This window comes from Hyla sarda, chromosome 1 (assembly GCF_029499605.1).
Source record: "Hyla sarda isolate aHylSar1 chromosome 1, aHylSar1.hap1, whole genome shotgun sequence".
Classification (NCBI taxonomy): domain Eukaryota; kingdom Metazoa; phylum Chordata; class Amphibia; order Anura; family Hylidae; genus Hyla; species Hyla sarda.
In genome coordinates, this window is record NC_079189.1 from 466,207,541 (window position 1) to 466,229,757 (window position 22,217).

The window sequence follows — 22,217 nt, forward strand, 5'->3', positions numbered from 1 at the left end:
GTCATAAAGAGTGTACATATAGTGCATAGCGTTTATATTGATACCACCTTATAGATGAGTTCACTTTTTATAGTGTACTTTTATTAGTTTTGGGTTGTGGGTACTTTTTTGACCTTTGGTAATTTAATAGATTGTGCATGTACAGTCATGGCCAAATGTTTCTGCCTAAGTACAATTTCATATGTTCTCTGCATCAGGTTTATGCAGAAACTCAATAGTTAGTGTTGACTTTTTTTCAAGATTTCTGCAATTCATCCTGGCAGACTGGATATAGTTTTTGGGCCAATTCCTGACTGATGACAGCGTATTCCTGCCTGATCACTGCTTGGAGTTTATCACAATTTCTGTGTTTTTGTTCACCTGCTTCTTGAGGATTGGCCACAGGTTCTGAAGAAGTAGTGAGCTTATTTTTGGCAAATTTTATGATTTGATTTAGTTGGTTTGACTAGAATTGTTTGCTCATTTTCAAAGTTACCATCTATTGGGCAGACATTTTGAAGTGTATTCAGTTCATACAGAGCCCCATGACCAAGGACCTGGCTTCTGTTATAATAGATGTAGAAATTACTTTCATTAAGTTTGTTTTATTTTGTTTAAATCACTTATAATCCCTGTTTAGTTAACAATATGAACATTGTATGTGTACCTTTTTAATGTAAAATGTAGTGTAGGTATCCTTAATATCTTTGGATCTATCCGTGTACTGAAATTTGAAAACTATGTATGTTTTTTAATATCTAGCTAAGGATTCTCGATTACAAGATCAGAGGCAAATTTCCCCAACCAGTGGAAGAGAGTCAATTAAACAAAGTGATTCTTCTACCTTTTGTAAATCTGAAAACAAAGGTATGTGCATGAACCCTATATTAAAGTCCTAAATGGCAACAGGTCTGATGCAAAAAATCTGTTCACTCGACTCAATTATCTTGTTCATGTTGGGCTTAAAGGAACCTTTTATACAGAGCCCTATACATCTTAAGATTGTTAAAGTACCAATGTGTTAAATATTCTGCATTGTTTAACCACTTAAGGACCCAGGGCCCTGATGCCCTGGAACTTAAGGACCCAGGGCATACCGCTGGGACCGGGATGCCTGCTGAAATCATTCAACAGGCACCCCGTACAAACCCCTGGGGGGGGGGTCCTGAGAGGTCAAATTAGATCGGTGATTAGTGGCGATTCCGGGTCAATCAGGTCTCTGGTGAGCCGGAAAAAAAGGGGTGATTGGTGGCGTCCGAGACGCCGCCTATCACCCTTTTTTTTTTTTTTTTTTTTTTTTTTTTTAATAATGTGGTCATTTATGGGGTATTTCTAATATGAAGGCCCCTCAAATCCACTGGTCCCTGAAAAATTCTGATTTTGAAAATTGCCACTTAACTTTGACGCCCACTGTGGAAGTAGCCGGAGGGCTTACCTCTGCTTCCGTGCTGGCAGGACCAGACTTTATCAATGGAGTGCAGATCACACAGATCAATTTTGGTTCTATGGAACCACATTGATCTGTATGAGGAATCACATGGTTCCTCCCAAAAGTCCCCTAAGTTGATGAATAAAGTGTTAAAAACAAAAGGTTTAATAAAAGTTTAAAAAAACACACATTAACCTTCCTTATTAAAAGTTTTAAACACCCACCTTTTCCCAAATTCCATATAAAAAATATAAAACCTAATAAAAATATGTGGTATCGCCGCGTGCATAAATGTCCGAACTATAGAAACATAACATTAATTAAACCGCACAGTCAATGGCATACACGTAAACAAAAATTCCATAGTCCAACTTTGTATACTCTAAAAAAAAAAAAAAAGTGTAAAAATACGATCAAAAAGTCCCATCAAAACAAAAATGGTGCCAATGAAAACTACAGATCATAGCGCAAAAGATTAGCCCTCATACCACCCCATATAAGGAAAAATAAAAAAAAGTTGTGTGTCAGAAAAGGACAATTTTATTAAACATACTAATTTTGGTGCATGTAGTTAGAAAAACCTAAATATATTGGGTATCATTGTAACCGTATGGACCTAGAAATAAATATATGGTATATTTTTTACCGAAAAGTGCACTAGATAGAATCAGAAGACCCCAAAATGTACTAAATGACTTTTTTCCCAATATGTTTTATTTTTTTCTTCTGGGTTCGCCGTAAACCTTGTGGTGAAATGATTGACATTACAAAGTACAACTGGTGGCACAAAAAATAAGCCCTCATATGAGTCTGTAGGTGCAAAATTGAAAGCGTTTTGATTTTTAGAAGGTTATGAGGAAAAAACGAAAGTGGAAAAACCCATGGTCCTTAAGGGACTAAAGTGACAGTGGTCAGATGTGCAAAAAAATGCTCGGGTCCTTAAGGTGAAAATGGGCTGAGTCCTTAAGGGGTTAATGTTTGAGAGAAAGCTTTGTTATTAAACTGACTGCATGTAGCTAGCATCTATATCCGTGTTCAACTCAAGTCTTTAAAAGTGTGAAACAATTGTCTTTTTATGATTTTATAATCAATAGTTCCACCGATGGCTTCAGAGCAAAGAAAACAACTGGATGATTTAAAGAAGTTTAAAAATGATTTCAGGGTATGTATTTTATATGGATGTAATATGCATTTCAAGGATAAGTATGAGAGCTATTTGCCGACTTTATTTGTCTCTGTAGTTACAGTCTAGTTCTAGTCCTGATGCCATTGATCAGCTCCTGGGCAAAAATCGTGACAACTTGGAGAAACCCAGAGAACTTTTGAAGGACAAATCTGACTCTAACTCGAAAGAGTCTGCCAGTGAAAGTGGCAGTAATGCACCAACTAGCAACAGCAGTAGCAAACCAAGCAGCCCCAGTATTTCCCCATCTATTAGCAGTAGTGGTTCTGAACACAAAAGAGGACCAGAGGTTACATCACAAGGTGTACAGACATCTGGACCTGGAAAGCAGGATCATGAAGACAAGGATGACAAAAAGGAAAATGCTTCAGAGTGAGTAAATTACTTTAAGAGTACTTAAAGGAAAGTTGATTTCATTGAACAAAATAAGTGAGATATATATAATATTATAGCATTCTTGTTTGTTTCTTTGTTTGACCAAAACTGCAGTGTATAAAACCTCTTTTAGGGCCTATTGCAGGCAGAATATCCACGTGTGCCACAGCGCCAACTGATTCAGTTGGTGCTAGGACTGTTCGGAAATCCTTTATCTTCAATGCGTGTTCATGTGAGTCTGGAATTTGAATTTCCACGGCAGAATTTTTCACCACAGAAATTCTGCTGTGTGCATAATACGGAAGAATTCCATTGAAAACAATGGGAGGCTGCTGCACCGGTATTTCCAAGCAAAATTTTCTGCTGGATTCTGCCCGAAAATTTCAGTGTAAATTGGCCCTTAGAGAAAAGTTGCTTTATACCTTATTACAACACTGTACCTAAAATAAATCTGAAAGGGGCATCACTCTGTGGATAGGAGCCTGAGGCTTCACTACATAGGATAAATAACACTTGTGTTTCTCTTTCAGGCAAGTAAGAAAATCTACCTTAAATCCAAATGCGAAGGAGTTCAATCCACGATCATATGCTCAAGTAATTACTCCAATTTTTTTGCTATGTCCTCTCTTTATTTAAAATGCAGCTGAGCTTGAAGTTTAAAGCGGTACTTTGTTGCTAGACATCTTATCCCCTATGCAAAGGGAGAGCTGCCAGACCGTTGAGATCTCTGTGCAGACGCCTGGCGTTCTGAACATTATGCTGAGAACACTGGGTTCGGGAGGCCATGGTCCCCAAACCCCCACGGAGTTTGTGATGGGTCCCAGCGGCAACCCCTGACCTCTGAGTACCCCTTCAAGCCTGGGTATAACACATGTCTGGCAAAGCAGGTTGTCCTTGGTAGATGGTTCATGGAGCCAGAGCCTTGTCCCATTTCAACCTATGAGGCTCCAAATATTTTGCTAGATGCAATCTATCCACTTTGTTAAATCTGGTGCCTCCATCCCAAATTGCTAGGAATTGCCAAACATGTGCGGGCTCTAAGACTGGTTATCTTATGTATATTAATGTTGCTCTGGTTACAGCTAATATTTCAAATGACTTCCTTATGCACAATTTGTATATGCAAACTACAAGAGCAACAATGTAGGAAAGAGCACAGATTTCAACTAGCCATGGGTGTAACATTATAAATTGTCTGGCTAATTCTTACATCCATGTCCTTATAGTTACTGGTACCAAGTGGCAGTAATCTGCTCTGTTTCTCAACCCCCCCCCAACTAATTGGTTTATGTGCACAAGCTTCTGATATTGCTGTAGTTCCTGGTGTCCAAGGCTTTTAGACCCAGCAATATTAGCAGCTAATGCACATTATTCTATTGGTTGGGCAAAATTTGTTTAAATGCTTGTCTGCACCTGGTCATAAACAGTATAGTTGTACCATTTAGTTACCAATTGTCTAAGAGATATAAAAGAGAGGCAGTGCGCATGCAGGATATTTTAAACACAATACAATTTTCAATTGACAAAAGCAAAAATAAAAGAAATGGTCATATTATGGATAAATCTTCCGTGGTAGCTTGATACTGGTTTGCTATAAATTCTTGTACTAACAAGCTATATCCGTAATCAGTAAACCAGTAATCCATGCTTGATAAAGGCACACTGCCGAAACGTTGCACTTGTACACTTTGTGGTACACAATATATTTCTGAACCTCCTAACATCCGGATCTCTGGTCTTCTGTGCTGTGACCTTTCATTCACTTGGATCTATGGAACCAGCATTGGCTAGCTGGTAGGTCACTTGCACGAACCTGCAGCAGTTTGGTGCTGACTCCTATCTACTAAGCTATATCAGTAGTTATAAACAAGCAAAATTGCTGAGTTGAATTTATCAAAAGTGGTGCCGATAAAACTACAGGTCATGGCGCAAAAATAAGTAATTGGGGCCACATATTGCCGGGCAACTGTCAGGAGTGAAGCATAGCCCTGATCCTGACAGTTGTCCCTTTCGATGAGTAAAAAAATAAATGTCAAAGTAAACAATAAATATGAATAAATATACACAATCCCCATAAAAGTTTTTAATAAACTTGCCAAATTTAGTGCTTTGAGTGCCATCTCTGTAAAACTAAAATAAAAAATTGTGAATTAACCCCTTCTTCCCTAATAAAAGTTTGAATCACCTCCCCCCTCCTTTATCCTATTTATAAAAAAGTGATTTTTTTTTTTTTTTTTTTTACATAAACATATGTGGTATCACCGTGTCTGTAATTGTCAGAACTATAAAAATATAATAAATAAACTGCACGGTCAATAGCGTATACGCAAAAAAATACCAAAGTTCAAAATCGTGAATTTTTGGTCATTTTGTGTACCAAAAAAAGTATAAAAAGCGATCAAAAAGTGTCATCAAAATAAAAATGGTACCGATAAAAACCACAGATCACAGCTAGAGTTGAGCAAACTTCCAGTAATTTGATTCGTCACAAACTTCTCGGCTCTGCAGTTGATGACTTTAGCCTGCATAAATTAGTTCAGAGAGTCTCCAGCCCACCGGAGCACTGAACTAATTTATGCAGGATAGTCGGCAACTGCCGAGCCGAGAAGTTCGTGACCAATCAAATTACTGGAAGTTTGCTCATCTCTAATCAAAACGCAAAAAATGAACATCACACATCCCCGTATATGGTAAAAGAAAATTATAGGGGTCAGAAGAGGACATTTTCATACATGCAAATTTTCATGCACAAAGTTATAATTTTTTTTTAACAGAAGTAAAACTAAATCAAACCTATGTAAGTTGGGTATCATTTTAATTGTGTGGACCTACAGAATAAAGATAAGGTCTCACTTTTGCTGAAAAGTGCACTGCGTGGAAACGGAAACTACTTAAAATTACCAAATGTCTTTTATTACATTTTTGTCTGTTTTTGTGTTGTCGTAGATTTTGGGGTAAAATGATTGATGTCATTACAAAGTAAAATTGGTAGCACATAAAACAAGCCCTCATATACGTCTATTGGAAAACTGAAAGCCTTATGATTTTTAGAAGGTTAGGAGGAAAAATCGAAAGTGCAAAAATGGAAAAACCCAGAGTCCTTAAGGGGTCAAAGGAAAACAGTCAGCCTTTTCACCCACACTAAACCTAATACACTGGGTTATAGTGTGGGTTAACAGGAGTCCAATAAGGTGTCACTGACTAAAATACGTACCTTAGGTCTGGAGATATGTTCAACAGAAAATCTGCTGCTATATTCTGTGAATTGCCTATGACTCCACGTTCTAGTGACATGGAGTCGCTGGTCACAAAAACGTTTAGTTGCCGCATGTCCTCACGTGACCTGCGGCTCCATGTCACTAGGATGTGGACTCACAGACAATGAATATGCAAACTGTGCCAATGGGGCTTGCCATCAGCACGCAATTCAGATTATAGCAGCAGATCTTCGGTAGGACATATCTCTGGACCTAAGGTACATATAAGTGACCCCTCATTGGAATCCTGTTCACCCAGACTAAACCTAATACACTGGGTTATAGTGTGGGTGAACAGGCTGACAGTTTTCCTTTTAAGACCAAAATCGGCCTGGTTCTAAACTGGTTCTAACCTCTTCAGGACACAGGGCGTATGGATACGCCCTGCATTCCGAGTCCTTAAGGACACAGGGCGTATCCCTACACCCGTGGGAAATCCGGTCCCCACCGCTAGCCGGTTGGGGACCGGAGCCGGATGCCTGCTGAAATCGTTCAGCAGGCATCTCGGCATACCGCCCAGGGGGGGGGGTCATCATGACCCCCCCATGTCCACGATCGCAGCACATCGCTTATCAATTCAGACAAACGATGTGCTGCGATTCCGTTCCCCTCCGCTTGCCGGGCGGGGATCGGAGCCGGATGTCTGCTGATTTCAATTAGCAGTCATCCCGACAGTGTGCCGGAGGAGGTCCGGAGGAACTCTTATACTGGCGGTCGCTGCAGGACGCCGTTAAGTATTAACCGGCGTTCTGCAGCGGTTTTGCGTCATCAGGGTCACGTGTGGCCCTGTGACCCGGATATATATGGTGACTGGTGTTGTAATATACACCACCAATCACCAGCCGTGCTGTACTGGAGGCTGGCATTGTGGCCACCCCCCTCAGTACAGTTGTGATTGGGTGGCCAAAGTGGCCACACCAATCACTGTAATGGGAGGGGATGGTGGGGGCTAGGAGCCTGTTGCTCCGTTCTGCCCGCCATTTCCCAGAGATCTGGCGAGCGGGACGGAGCCCCGTGCTGCCACCATCCCCTCACTGTAAAAAAAAAATGCCCCTTGCCCCCTTTCTGTGGCCCCTTAGCACAGCAATCCCCCAGGGTTAGCTTTAGATTTAGGTAGGGACAGGTTAGGGTTAAAAAAATAAGTTTTTACATTTTTTTTCCCGGCGTACCTCAGTGGGTGTCCGTGGGTCCGTAGCACCTTTAGCTGCGTGACCCCAGCCCTGCTGGGTCGCTGCGGTCTGCTGCCAGCCTTTTTTTTTTTGCGCAGATCTTTTTTTTTTTTTCCCCTAAGCGTGTGTGTGTGGGACCGTCTTAGTTATAAGAGCGGTCTGCCACCGTTAAAGCCCACCCACCGCTGATCAGTCCCGTAGTACTGATCAGGGTTTTTTTTTTTGTGGTGCCGGCGCTTTTTTTTCTGCATTTTCTAGCGTTTTTATGCACCCATAGGCGGTCCGTGCCACCAGTAGCAGGCGTGTACTGTGTGGACGGACCATACCTGTGTGTGCAGCCTGTCCCATCGCTGTCAGTGATTTATCACTGATCAGCGTTTTTTGGGGGGTTCAGGTGGGTGCATTTTTTCGGGGTTAAGCTGTTTTTTTATTTTATTTTGGGTTTTTTTTGTGTGGGGGTCTGTGTACAAGCCACCAGCCACTGTTCTGGGCTGAGTAGCCGGACCCCCCACTGACTTCTGCGCCCCCTGCCGCCACAAGCGCTAATCAGTGCGCACACCAATGATTAGATAAACAGGTTTTTTTTTGGGCGCAGGGCTTTTTTGCGCTAGAAGTCCCCTTTTTATTTTTTTTTCTGTTAGGGCGGGTTAGTTTAGTTAGGTTAGGGAGGTAGTATCGCACCACACACAGCGCATACACAAATAAAGTTCCCCCCCCCCCCACACACACACACACCCCCATCCCCATTAGAGTAGGGAAATGGCCCGCAGAGCGTTTTCGGCGGAGGAGGCATATGCCATAATTGCCTCAGACACCGAGAGCGGCTCAGAGAGCGATGAAGACCCCACCTTCCTTATTTCATCGTCCTCATCATCATCTAGTTCTGATGATGAGCCACCAAGGCGGCGGAGATGCCGCCGTGCGGCGCCGCAAAACCTCCTCTGTCCTTGACCCTGTGCCCCATGCTAGTATGAGTTCCCCCTGGCGCTCATACTAGTGAAGCCCCCCCTGCCAAGGTCACTGGTACCTCGTACCGGAGAACTTGTCTGGGTTGAGCCAGCGGACCACGAGCCCGTGATTCCTGAGTTTGTGGGCGACTCAGGAATCAAGATTAACATCGCCGGGTTCACTGAAAAGGACATCCCGGGTATGACCGCCTGTATAAAATCAGGCCGGTCGTCAATCACTTTCGGGGCCAGATTTTGGGAGGCCTATGTCCCTGGAAGGGAGGTCGCTATTGATGAGTGTCTCATCAGCTTTAAGGGGAGACTCAGCTTCCGGCAATACATCCCTACCAAGCGGGTGCGGTATGGCGTGAAGATGTATAAAGTTTGCGAGAGTACCTCCTGGTACACTTGCAAGTTTATGGTGTATGAGGGACGAGATTCCCACATTGAACCCCCAGAATGTCCCCCCACTCTGGGTGTTATCAGGAAAATAGTTTGGGGCCTTTTGCACCCATTGCTAGATAAAGGTTACCACCTTTACGTGGATAACTTTTATACTAGTATCCCTGTCTTCACATCCCTCGCCGCCAGATCCACGGTCACTTGTGGGACAGTCCGGAAGAATCAAAGAGGCCTTCCTTCCTATCCCCTGCAGACTCCTATCCCCCGGTGTGAGTCCTGTGCCTTTTCCCATGAGAACCTGTTGTTGGTCTGGTATAAGGACAAGAGGGATGTCCTTATGCTGTCCACAATTCTTAGGAATGGCAGCACCCCTGTCCCTGTGCGAGGTACCGTGGGACCGGTCCTCAAGCCCGATTGTATTCTTGACTACAATCTGTATGTGGGGGGAGTTGATCTTTCTGATCAAGTCCTCAAGCCATATAACGCCATGCGCAAAACAAAGGTATGGTACAAAAAAGTTGTGGTCTACATGGTACAGGTTGCCATGTACAACTCTTTTGTTCTGTACAAGTACGCTGGCAACACGGGGACATTCCTCCAGTTCCAAGAGGAAGTTCTAAAGGCCCTCATCTTTGATGACCGCCAAAGAGCGGGTCAGAGCACCTCTGGAATTGTGGGCCCCCGGATCATCCCTGGCCAACACTTTCCAGGTGTGATCCCCCACACTGGAAAGAAGGGACGATCTCAGAAGAAATGCAGTGTGTGTCAATGTGACACCTGCCCAGATAATCCGGGCCTCTGCATAGGCTGCTTCAGGGAGTATCACACTTCCATGGAGCACTAAATTTTCCATCCTCTGCCCTAATTTTCATTCCCCAAAATTCGACTCCAATGTACCAGTCCAGGGTACATTGTCTTTCAAATTTTATACCAACCCCCCCAAAAAAAACAAAACCAAAACCTTTTTCCCAATATCTTTTTTTTTTCTTTTTTTTTTTTTTTTTTCTTTTCTTCCCCCTAAAAAATGGGTCATGGGACACAGTCAACAGCATTGGAGGTTTGCAGTTGCCTCAAATGCGCAACGCTCTCTCCCCACCTGAGCGGGTTGCGTATTTGAGGTAACAGAATAGGGACGGCCCCACACATCCCCTTCCCAGAATGTTAATTCAGAGTATAGGGTTTGGGGCGGGCATCATTTTTACTTTTGGCTATACTCTGGGTCATCATTCTGGGAAAATAATTGGCATATCAGTACTAAAATTGCAATTTTCTTCCCCCCCCCCCAATAGTACACTTCATCCATTCCTGGAAAATAAATGAAGGGAACTCTCGTCTGTTCCAAATCTCCACTTCACCCTATACACCTTCCCTAGGGGTTGTACTGTTTGTAGTATTCTCACATGTGGGTGCTCCTTTCTTGTATTTTCCTCTGAATGTATATAACTGTTAGGTCTGTAACAAACATCCGCCTCAAATGCGAAGAGTTCTCGCTAAGCTCTGTCGTATTTCCAGGCGACAATTCAGAGTCACATGTTCGTTGTTCCCAGAAAGATGAAGCAGAGCATAGGTTGAAAATTGCAATTTTCAAAAGCTACCCTTCATCCATTCCTGGAAAATCAGCTACTGATATGCCAAAGGCCACAAATACAAAGTGACCTCTATGACTTCTGAGCCTTGTTGTGCGCCCGCCCAGCATGTTACCCCATATGTGGATGTATTTTCATAGTCAGGGGGAAAAGCCCTCCAAAATTTGTAACCCAATTTCTCATATTACCCCTTGTGAAAATGTAAAAAATTGGGTAACCCCAGCATTTTTCTGTAAAAAAAAAAAAAAAAAAAATCTAATTTTTCAATTCATGGCCCACTTTTCAAAAAAAACTGTGAGGTGTTATTTCCCACTGTACCCCTTGTTACGTTCATTGAGGGGTGTAGTTTCTAAAATGGAGTCACGTGTTTTTTTTTTTTTTTTTGCTGTTGGGGGCTTTATAAATGCACATGACCCGCGACTTCAATTTCAACAAAATTTCCCTCCTTCTATTCTGAGCATTGTAGTGCGTCCACAGAGCAATTTACATCCACATATGGGGTATTTTTTTTTTCTCAGACAAAATTGTTCTACAAATTTTGGGGGCCTTTTGCCCTATTACCCAATGTGAAAATGAAACATTTGGGGTAACACTATCAATATAGTGCAAATTTTTTTTTTCACTCTTATGGCCCACTGTTCAAAAAACCTGTGAGGTGTTAGTACTCACTGTAACACTGTTACATTATCCGAGGGGTCTAGTTTCCAAAATGTAATGCCATGTGGGTTTTTTCTTGCTGTCCTGGCACCATAGGGGCTTCCTAAATGCGGCATGCCCCCAGAGCAAAATTTGCTTTCAAAAAGCCAAATATGACTCCTTCTCTTCTGAGACCTGTAGTGCGCCAGCAGAGCACTTTTCACCCCCATATGGGGTGTTTTCTGAATCGGGAGAAATTGGGCTTCAAATTTTGGGGGGTATTTTCTGCTTTAACCCTTTGTAAAAATGTAAAATTTTTGGGAAACCAAGCATTTTAGGTAAAATTATTTTATTTTGTTTACATATGCAAAAGTCGTTAAACCCCTGTGGGGTATTAAGGTTCACTTTACCCCTTGTTACATTCCCCAAGGGGTCTAGTTTCCAAAATTGGATGCCATGTGTTTTTTTTTTTTTTTGTTTGTTTTTTGCTGTCCTGGCACCATAGGGGCTTCCTAAATGCAACATGCCTCCAGAGCAAAATTTGCTTCCAAAAAGCCAAAATGTGACTCCTCTTCTGAGACGTGTAGTGCGCCAGCAGAGCACTTTTCCCCCCCATATGGGGTGTTTTCCAAATCGGAAGAAATTGGGCTTCAAATTTTGGGGGGTATTTTCTGCTTTAACCCTTTGGAAAAATGTAAAATTTTTGAGAAACCTAGCATTTTAGGTAAAAAATATATATATATATTTTTTACATATGCATAAGTCGTGAAACCCCTTTGGTATATTAACCCCTTCAGGACGGAGCCCATTTTGGCCTTAAGGACCGGAGCGTTTTTTGCACATCTGACCACTGTCACTTTAAACATTAATAACTCTGAAATGCTTTTAGCTATCATTCTGATTCCGAGATTGTTTTTTCGTGACATATATTCTACTTTAACATAGTGGTAAATTTTTGTCGATACTTGCATCCTTTCTTGGTGAAAAATCCGTAAATTTGATGAAAAATTTTAAAATTTTGCATTTTTCTGACTTTGAAGCTTTCTGCTTGTAAGGAAAATGGATATTACGAATACATTTTTTTTGGTTCACATATACAATATGTCTACTTTATGTTTGCATCATAAAATTGACGTGTTTTTACTTTTGGAAGACACCAGAGGGCTTCAAAGGTCAGCAGCAATTTTCCGATTTTTCACAAAATTTTCAAACTCTGTATTTTTCAGGGACCAGTTCAGGTTTGAAGTGGATTTCAAGGGTCTTCATATTAGAAATACCCCATAAATGACCCCATTATAAAAACTACACCCCCGAAAGTATTCAAAATGACATTCAGTCAGCGTTTTAACCCTTTAGGTGTTTCACACGAATAGCAGCAAATTAAAGCAGAAACTTCACAATCTTAATTTTTTACACTCACATGTTCTTGTAGACCCAATTTTTGGGTAAAAGGACAAAATTTTTACTTGGATTTGTAGCCCAATTTCTCTCGAGTAAGCACATACCTCATATGTCTATGTAAAGTGTTCGGCGGGCGCAGTAGAGGGCTCAGAATGGAAGGAGCGACAAGGGGATTTTGGAGAGTACGTTTTTCTGAAGTGGTTTTTGGGGGCATGTTGCATTTAGGAAGCCCTTATGGTGCCAGAACAGCAAACAAAAAACACATGGCATACCATTTTGGAAACTAGACCCCTCGGGGAATGTAACATGGGATAAAGTGAGCCTTTATACCCCACAGGTGTTTCATGACTTTTGCAAATGTAAAAAAATAATAATAATTTTTACCTAAAATGCTTGTTTTCCCCAAAATTTAACATTTTTAAAAAGGGTAATAGCAGAAAATACCCCTAAAAATTTGAAGCCCAATTTCTCCCGATTCAGAAAGCACCCCATATGGGGGTGAAAAGTGCTCTGCTGGCGCACTACAGGTCTCGGAAGAGAAGGAGTCACATTTGGCTTTTTGAAAGCAAATTTTGCTCTGGGGGCATGCCGCATTTAGGAAGCCCCTATGGTGCCAGGACAGCAAAAAAAAAAAAACACATGGCATACCATTTTGGAAACTAGACCCCTCGGGGAACGTAACAAGGGGTTAAGTGAACCTTTATACCCCACAGGTGTTTCACGACTTTTGCATATGTAAAAAAAAGATTTTTTTTAACCTAAAATGCTTGTTTACCCAAAAATTTTACATTTTTAAAAAGGGTAAAAGCAGAAAATACCCCCCAAAATTTGTAACACAATTTCTCCCGAGTACGGAGATACCCCATATGTGACCCTAAACTGTTGCCTTGAAATACGACAGGGCTCCAAAGTGAGAGCGCCATGCGCATTTGAGGCCTAAATTAGGGACTTGCATAGGGGTGGACATAGGGGAATTCTACGCCAGTGATTCCCAAACAGGGTGCCTCCAGCTGTTGCAAAACTCCCAGCATGCCTGGACAGTCAACGGCTGTCCGACAATACTGGGAGTTGTTTTGCAACAGCTGGAGGCTCCCTTTTGGAAACAGTGGCGTACCAGACGCTTTCATTTTTATTGGGGAGGGGGGCTGTGTAGGGGTATGTGTATATGTAGTGTTTTTTTACTTTTTATTTTATTTTCTGGTAGTGTAGTGTTTTTAGGGTACAGTCGCACGGGCGGGGGTTCACAGTAGTTTCTCGCTGGCAGTTTGAGCTGCGGCAGCTCAAACTTGCAGCCAGATACTTACTGTAATCCTCCGCCCATGTGAGTGGACCCTGTACGTTCACATTGGGGGGGGGGGGGGGGGGGGGGGGACATCCAGCTGTTGCAAAACTACTACTCCCAGCATGCGCTGACAGACTGTACATGCTGAGAGTTTTAGTTTTGCAACAGCTGTAGGCACACTGGTTATGTATCACTGAGTTTGTGACCTAACTCAGTGTTTCACAACCAGTGTGCCTCCAGCTTTTGCAAAACTACAACTCCCAGCATGTACGGTGCATGGTGTACATTGACTGCTGAGAGTTGGAGTTTGCAACAGCTGGAGGCACACCGGTCGTGAAACACTGAGTTAGGTAAAAAATAAAAAACTCAAGTTTCACAACCAGTGTGCCTTCAGCTGTTGCAAAACTACAACTCAGCAGTCACAGACAGCCAACGGGCATGCTGGGAGTTGTAGTTATGCAACCAGCAGATGCACCACTACAACTTGCACTTTAGCTGTTTGTGCAAGCTGGGAGTTGAAGTTATACAACAGCTGAAGGTACACTTTTCCATAGAAAAAATGTGCCTCCAGCTGTTGCAAAACCATAAGTCCCAGCATGCCCATAAGGGAATGCTGGGAGTTGTGGTGGCCTGCCTCCTGCTGTTGCATAACTACAGCTCCCAGCATGCCCTTTTTGCATGCTGGAAGCTGTTGCTAAGCAACAGCAGGAGGCTGTCACTCACCTCCAACGATCCATGCCGCATGAGGTCAGTCCCTCATCGTCGCCGCCGCCGCTGCTCCTGGGGCCCCGATCCCAACATTGACGCCGGGGATCGGGGTGCACGTCCCACACCCGCTCACGTCCTCCGGAAGAGGGGCGGAGCGGGTGCGGGAGTGACACCCGCAGCAGGCGCCCTGATTGGTCGGCCGGTAATCCGGCCGACGAATCAGGGCGATCGTGAGGTGGCACCAGTGCCACCTCACCCCTGCAGGCTCTGGCTGTTCGGGGCCTTCAGAGACGGCCCCGAACAGCCAGTAATTCCGGGTCACTGGAGACCCGATTGACCCGGAATCGCCGCAGATCGCTGGACTGAATTGTCCAGCGATCTGCGGCGATCGCCGATATGGGGGGGCATAATGACCCCCCTGGGCGATATGCCGGGATGCCTGCTGAACGATTTCAGCAGGCATCCGGCTCCGGTCCCCATCCGGCTCCGGTCCCGCGTATGGATACGCCCTCGGTCCTTAAGGACTCGGAATGCAGGGCGTATCCATACGCCCTATGTCCTGAAGAGGTTAAGGTTCACTTTGCCCCTTGTTACGTTCCCCAAGGGGTCTTGTTTCCAAAATGTAATGCCATCCGTTTTTGGGTAATTCGGTTTTGTACATAAAACCGTATTCTGAAACTATAGAGCAAAATCGTGTAGTGAACCCGGCCTGACACACGCGTCGATACAAAATGTTTTATTAATGTGTTTTTTTTTTTTTGGGGGGGGGGGGTTTAACGCTTTTTGGGATAAAATGGTAAAAGATCCATAAAAATTTTTATTGGGGAGGGGCTTTTTCCCCCCAATTTAAAAAAAAAAAAAAAAAAAAACTTATGTTCCCATAGGGGACTATTTATAGCAATTATTAGATTGCAGATACTGATCAATGCTAAGCATAGGCATAGCACTGATCAGTATTATTGGCAATCTTCTTCTGGTCTGCTCGATCTCAGACCAGAGGAGAAGACACTGGGATGACGGCCGGAGCAGGTAAGGGGACCTCCGGCCGCCATGTTGGATGATCGCAGCACCGCGAGTGATCTGGTCATCCATTCAAACGACCGCAATGCTGCGAATGCTGTTATCTGTATTGATCATCATCTAAGGGGTTAATGGCTGGAATGAGCACGATCGCTGATGTACACCATTTCCGGCGAATCCCTGGCTGCTGATAGCAGCTGGGACTTGCCCTGCATGATTTGAGCATCGGTCCTCTGCTCACAGCATGTATTGGATATAAATTTACATCCTGGTGCGTTAAGTATCAGGGCATACATTTACGTCCTATGTCATTAAAAAGTACCGGTCACCAAATAAACTGTTATCAACTGCCTCAGGCTATGTTCCCTAATTACTCCTAACACCCCTTCTGCCCTTAAAAACTATTTCTGAGCTTTAACCCCTTAAGGATCAAGCCCATTTTCACCTTAACCCTTTAACTACCGCGGACATAAATGTATGTCCTGGTTTGGCGGGACTTCCCGCACCAGGACGGTACATCCCGTGTATGACCGCGAACATTGGAACGGTGCTCTCGTCATACACGGCAGGTTCCGGCTGCTAGCAGCAGCCGTGGACCCGCCGGTAATGGCCGACATCCACGATGGCGCGGATGTCCGCCATTAAGCCTTCAGATGCCGTGATCAATACAGATCACGGCATCTGTGGCAGTGCGGTACTTTGAATGGATGATCGGATCGCCCGCAGCCGTCCGTCTCCCGGCGTCTCCTGGACTGGTCTGAGATGGAGCAGACCAGAGCAGAAGATCACCGATAATACTGATCAGTGCTATGTCCTATACATAGCACTGAACAGTATTAGCAATCAAAGGATTGCTAAAGATAGTCCCCTATGGGGACATAAAGGCCCACATTTATCAATGTGTTTACACCGTTTTTTCCTTCTATATTTGGCGCTAATTTGGCGCAAAGTATGGTTTTGCGCCTTTTTGTTAAGAAGTTTCTGCTGATTTTGAGTTACAGTCCACTGATTTGGGCAGTACGCATGATATGGACGTGTTTTATCAATTGCGCCTTTTATAAAAAGGCGCAAAGACCAGAAATACGGCAAAAATTTACACCAAGCTCAAGGTGGTGTAGGAAATCCTTCTAAGTGTCCACTGCGCTATCACAAAAACCAGTGTAAGAGAAAGGTGTAAGATAGAGGTTTGAGGGTATTACCGTGCTTGCGCCAAAATAATCAAGATGCGTGCGCCTTTTTAATAAAAAAAGGCGCAAGGACGGGAAATATACGGGGTTTAAAAAGACACAACAAAAACACGGAGGTAGACAGCTAATGATAAATGTGGGCCAAAAAGTGTAAACAAAAGTGAAAAATCCCCTCCCCAATAAATGGCAGTTTTTCCCATTTTACCCCCAAAAAGCGTAACGTTTTTTTTGGTATGGCCGCGTGCGTAAATGTCCGTACTATCAAAATATAATGTTAATTATCCCGTACGGTGAATGGCGTAAATGTAAAAAATAAATGCAAATGTGGTATCGATAAAAAGTACAGATGACTGCGCAAAAAATGAGCCCTCATACTGCCCTATATATGGAAAAATGAAAAAGTTATAGGTGGTCAAAATAGGACGATTTTAGATTACTGATTTTGTACAAAACGTTTTAGATTTTTTTTTAAAAGTATCTAGCCATGGGTATCATTTTAATCTTATTGACCCACAGAATAAAGAGCACACATCATTTTTGCCCTGAATTGTACAGTGTGAAAACAAAAACCTCCAAAATGTGCAAAATTGTGGTTTTCATTTAAATTTCCTCCCTAAAAAAAATATTTTTTTTTTTGGATTCGTTGTACATTTTATGGTAAAATGAGAGGTTTCATTACAAAGTACAATTGGTCACGCAAAAAACAAGCCCTTATGTGGGTCTGTGGATGGAAATATAAAGGAGTTATGGATTTTAGAAGGCGAGGAGGAAAAAACGAAAACTCAAAAATTAAATTGGCCTGCCCTTAAGACAGGTTAAGGGGTTAAAGACCAGGCCAATTTTATTTTTGTGTTTTACGTTTTTTCCTCCTCGCCTTCTAAAATCCATAACTCCTTTATATTTCCATCTACAGGCCCATATAAGGGCTTGTTTTTGCATGACCAATTTGTACTTTGTAATGAAACCTCTCATTTTACCATAAAATGTACGGCGAACCCCCCAAAAAAAAAATTTTAGGGAGGAAATTTTTAAGAAAACCACAATTTTGCACATTTTGGAGGGTTTTGTTTTCACACTGTACACTTTACAGTAGAAATTAAGTGTTCTTTATTCTGTGGGTTGTATTGACCCACAGAATAAAGAACACATGTCATTTCTACCGTAAAGTGATTAAAATGATACCCATGGCTAGATACTTTTATATATTTGTACCGCTTACAAAAAAATCTAAAACTTTTAGTACAAAATCAGTAATCAAAAATTGCCCTATTTTGGCCACCTAGAACTTTAATTTTTCTTTATATAGGGCGGTATGAGGGCTCATTTTCTGTGCCGTCATCTGTACCTTTTATTGATACCACATTTGCATGTAGAAAACCATTTAGATAATTAAAAAAAAATAAAAAATTTGGAATAAAATGTGTCAAAAAAGCTGCATTTTTGGCCTTTTTTTTTAATTTTTTTACATTTACGCCGTTCACCACACGGGATCATTAACATTATATTTTGATCGGACACTTTGGCACGCGGCGATACCAAATATGTTTATTAAAAAAAAATTACATTTTACGTTGTTTGGGTGTAAAATGGGAAAATCAGACCATTTTTATTGGAGCAGGGGATTTTTTATATATTTTTTTTTTTACTTTTTATTTTAAAATTTTTCAACTTTTACACTTTTTATGTCCCCATGGGGGACTATCTATAGCAATCATTTGATTGCTAATACTGTTCAGTGCTATGCACAGGACATAGCACTGATCAGTATTATCAGCTATCTCCTGCTCTGGTCTGCTCAATCTCAGACCAGAGCAGGAGACGGCCGGAGGCAGGTGAGGGGACCTCCGTCCGTCACTACAGATGATCGGATCGTCGCGGCAGCGCTGTGGGCGATCCGATCATCTATTTTAACGTGTGCATTGCCGCAGATGCCGTGATCTGTGCTGAACATGGCATCTGAAGGGTTAATGGCGGACATCCGCGCAATCGCGGATATCGGCCATTACTGGCGGGTCCACGGCTGCTGATAGCAGCCGGAACCTGTCGTGTATGACATGAGCACCGCTCCGATACTCGCGGACATACACAGGACGTAAATGTACATCCTGGGGTGCAAAGTACCTCTAAGCCAGGACGTACATTTACGTCCGTGGTCGTTAAGGGGTTAAAAAGCTGTGTTTCTTGCCTTTCTTCTTGCTCGCATAGTGCAATTTCCCAGCAGAAGAAAGAGGGCGTTTCCCAGCAGGCATGACATCACTGAAGCCTGCTGGGGGACAACTTCTCCCTCACATTGCTGCAGTGCTGTGATGAACAGAAGACCTCAAGCTCTGCATGTTTCAGTCTGTGCAGTATTCAGTGAGGCTTTCCTTCAGCTGTCAGTCTGCGTGACTTTGTGAGAATCTGTGGAGCTTTCACTTTCTGTGCAGCTGTCAATCAAGCTCCATGCATAGAAACACTTTGAGTTCGGACTCCTGCCAGGCTGGGAGGAGACCAAACTCACTTTATTAATTGTGGCAGGGTACATTTTAAACATATTTATGTTGATGATGATTTTAAAAGCAAGTGAATGGAAAAGTGTCTGCTAATTAAACAAGGAACACTATAGTAAAAATTTTATTTGGTGACAGGTACTCTTTAATGGGTTAATGGGGTACTTGAGTGGAAAACCAATTTTTTTTCAAATCAACTGGTACCAGAAAGTTAAACAGATTTGTAAATTACTTCTATTAAAAGGTCTTAAGCTTTCCTGTACTTATCAGCTGCTGTATGCTATAGATAAGTCTGTGTAGTTCTTTTCTGTCTGACCACAGTGATCTCTGCTGATTCCTCTGTCCATGTCAGGAACTGTCCAGAGCAGCCGAGGTTTGCTATGGGGATTTGCTCTTAGTTTGGACAGTTCCTGACATGGACAGAGGTGTCAGCAGAGAGCACTAAGGTCAGACAGAAAAGAACTTCCTCTGTATTCAACAGCACCTGATAAGTACTGGAAGGATTAAGATGTTTTTAATAGAAGTAATTTACAAATCTGTTTCTACTTTCTGAAGCCAGTTGATATGAAAAAAATTATTTTCCACCGGAGTAAAGTAAATTTACGCATGTGGCGATATATAGCATGGATCAGTTCAATCTGTGCTCTGCCAGTAGAACCTACCTGAGGAAAAGACTTTCTTAGCAGATTTTCTATGGCAAGTATTGGGGGTTTACTAAGGTGCTCCAGCTGCCATAAAAAAATGATTAACACTCCGCAATTATATTGCAGGGGTGCCCATCTGCTGCAACTGTCCCTTAGCTCTTTAAATACCATACCATTTAAAGAGTTGAATGGCAAATATTGGCTTGAACCCTCATGTCCATCTGCTGCTGCATACACCTATTTGTGCTCACTGACCTATATATTAATATGGTTGCAAAAGGTTTAAGTCCTGTGGAACAATACAGCTGTGTATTTGAAGTCAATAATCAATAATCCTTTCTGTAGTTTTACAGCACTGTACAGAAAATGTCATTATTCACACTACTCCCTGTCCTCATCCCTGTCCTCAGTGGGACTCTATCTAAATTCCAGATTAACCTATCCGTATGGCCTACACTAGAAATATTTTTTCTTTTCTTTAATTGCAGTACATTTTCTTATTTAAATAAAATTAAGAATCAGCAAAGTACAAACAGCTGTATAAGTCCCAGATTGTAATCAGTTTCTCCTTTTCCTTCTGAATAATGCAGCCCAAGCCTTCTACAACGCCAACCTCACCTCGACCACAAGCTCAGCCAAGCCCTTCAATGGTGGGACATCAGCAGCCGACCCCTGTGTACACCCAGCCAGTCTGTTTTGCACCAAATATGATGTATCCTGTTCCTGTTAGTCCTGGTGTACAGGTAATGCATGGAAGCATATACTGAACAGTATACAATATTTATATTGTTTTGTATATTCTGGCAACTGTTAGTTACTCCTCAACAGTTAGTGAGCCATCTAAAAATCTTATGGCTCAACTAAGGCTGCTTTCACACTATAAAATTCATCCGTTTTAAAGATCCGTTTGATGTTCCGTTATGAAAACACTGAAAACCGGCCGTTAAACGTCGGCCGTTAATAATAGACGTTATTTTGTGACTGGAGAATGAACGGAAGAAATAGTGCATGCGCTATTTCTCCCGTTACTATCTTCCGTCACAAAATAACGTCAGTTATTTATAACGGATTAAAACGGATAATGTAAAAATCCCATAGACTTTAATGGGATTTTCTAACGGATGTATGGGATTTTCTAACGGACGTTTAATGGCCGATTTTCAGTGTTTTCATAACGGAACATCAAACGGATCTTTAAAACGGATGAATTTTATAGTGTGAAAGCAGCCTTATGTCTGAACTATGCTTTTTATTTTAAAATAGTGTCATTGATGCAATGTTTCCTGTGAAAGTCTATGTATTCAGGATGGTTCCTTTACAGCAAAATGTATTTTTTTTTTTAGCCATTATATCCTATTCCTATGACGACAGTGCCAGTCAATCAGGCCAAGACATACAGAGCAGGTAAAGGTGAGACTAGCACATGCTGCATGCTTTTATTATTGTATTGTGTTTTGTGGCAGTGTACGTAATTGAGATTCTATTGAACAATAAAGGTTTAGACTGATGGTGCAAGACAATGTTTTGTACTGTTGCCAAACCATTTCATTATTAAGTTATGTCTATGGCCAACTACATTCCTTTCAGATGTTCTTTAGGCATTCCCTAATGTACTTGTGGTTGACCAGTAAAAACAACCCTATTCAATTCATATTCATAGGTAAAAATAAGTGTAATAGCAAAGTCAAACCTTAGATAAAATGTACTGCTAAATTAGAGGCTTACCCAGAGGAACAGATTTAGTATTATAATTGAATAAGACCTTACGTAAAGTTTGTTTACTATTACAGTACACTTGATGGCTGAATGGAGTATATCCATTGGCTGCTCTAAATGGTCTATTCTATAGACCTTACATGGCTTTTGTATGTGGTGGAGGGGTTTTGGTGCACAGATCTCCACCTATAAAAGCTCCAACATACAGTATGGTAGTTATAAGTGCAGGTGGTACATGGCTCTACATTGGTGATCATTTCCTATTTTTGTGTATTGTATGCCTTTACATTTTGAACCATTCTCTGTCAGGGTTCATATATACCCTCTCCAGTGTGCTCCCTGTTAGTGCATTTGTGCATACATATGTACCTGCTTTCATTTAGTTTCCCAATGTGTGAATCTGTATCCCCTGCTTTTTACTCAGCTCTGTGTACTGTGTCCGTTCATTTTTTTAAAGTATGTGTGTCTATGTATATTCAATAAAGCTTTATATACTTTTGCATATCTTCTTGTGTTGCTGAGTATTGAATTTGGCTGGTTAACACTTTGGTTGTCTCAGCAACCTACAACCACTTGGTTTATGTTTTGGTGACCATGGTAGTTATAAGCCAAAGTGGAACGTTAGCCAGCTGTACTTTTTTGAGGAAGTTGCTTCTAACAAGGGTTGTTTAAAAAATTAATTAATAAAAAAATTGAACAACCAGTGTAACTAAATTAGCTTGAGTGAAAACAACCATAGAGAACACAGAAGCTGCCTGCAATCCATTTTTACTGCAGCTAGTCTCTATAGTATTTGTCATAAGAGTC

At 42.0% G+C, this 22,217-nt stretch overlaps 1 protein-coding gene across 8 annotated transcripts in view; it reads left to right on the top strand.

Moving 5' to 3' along the window:
- Positions 1-22,217, top strand: part of ATXN2 (ataxin 2) — a 150,993-nt gene that overhangs the window by 84,676 nt on the left and 44,100 nt on the right. For 4 of the 8 annotated variants that reach the window (XM_056536191.1, XM_056536168.1, XM_056536144.1 and 1 more), the window contains 6 exons: positions 742-846; positions 2,500-2,570; positions 2,650-2,963; positions 3,497-3,560; positions 20,285-20,437; positions 21,038-21,104. In XM_056536191.1, the coding sequence (XP_056392166.1) occupies positions 742-846; positions 2,500-2,570; positions 2,650-2,963; positions 3,497-3,560; positions 20,285-20,437; positions 21,038-21,104 (774 nt within the window). The remainder of the gene's footprint in view (positions 1-741; positions 847-2,499; positions 2,571-2,649; positions 2,964-3,496; positions 3,561-20,284; positions 20,438-21,037; positions 21,105-22,217) is intronic. The other 4 variants (XM_056536182.1, XM_056536164.1, XM_056536173.1 and 1 more) reach the window with 2 other exon arrangements.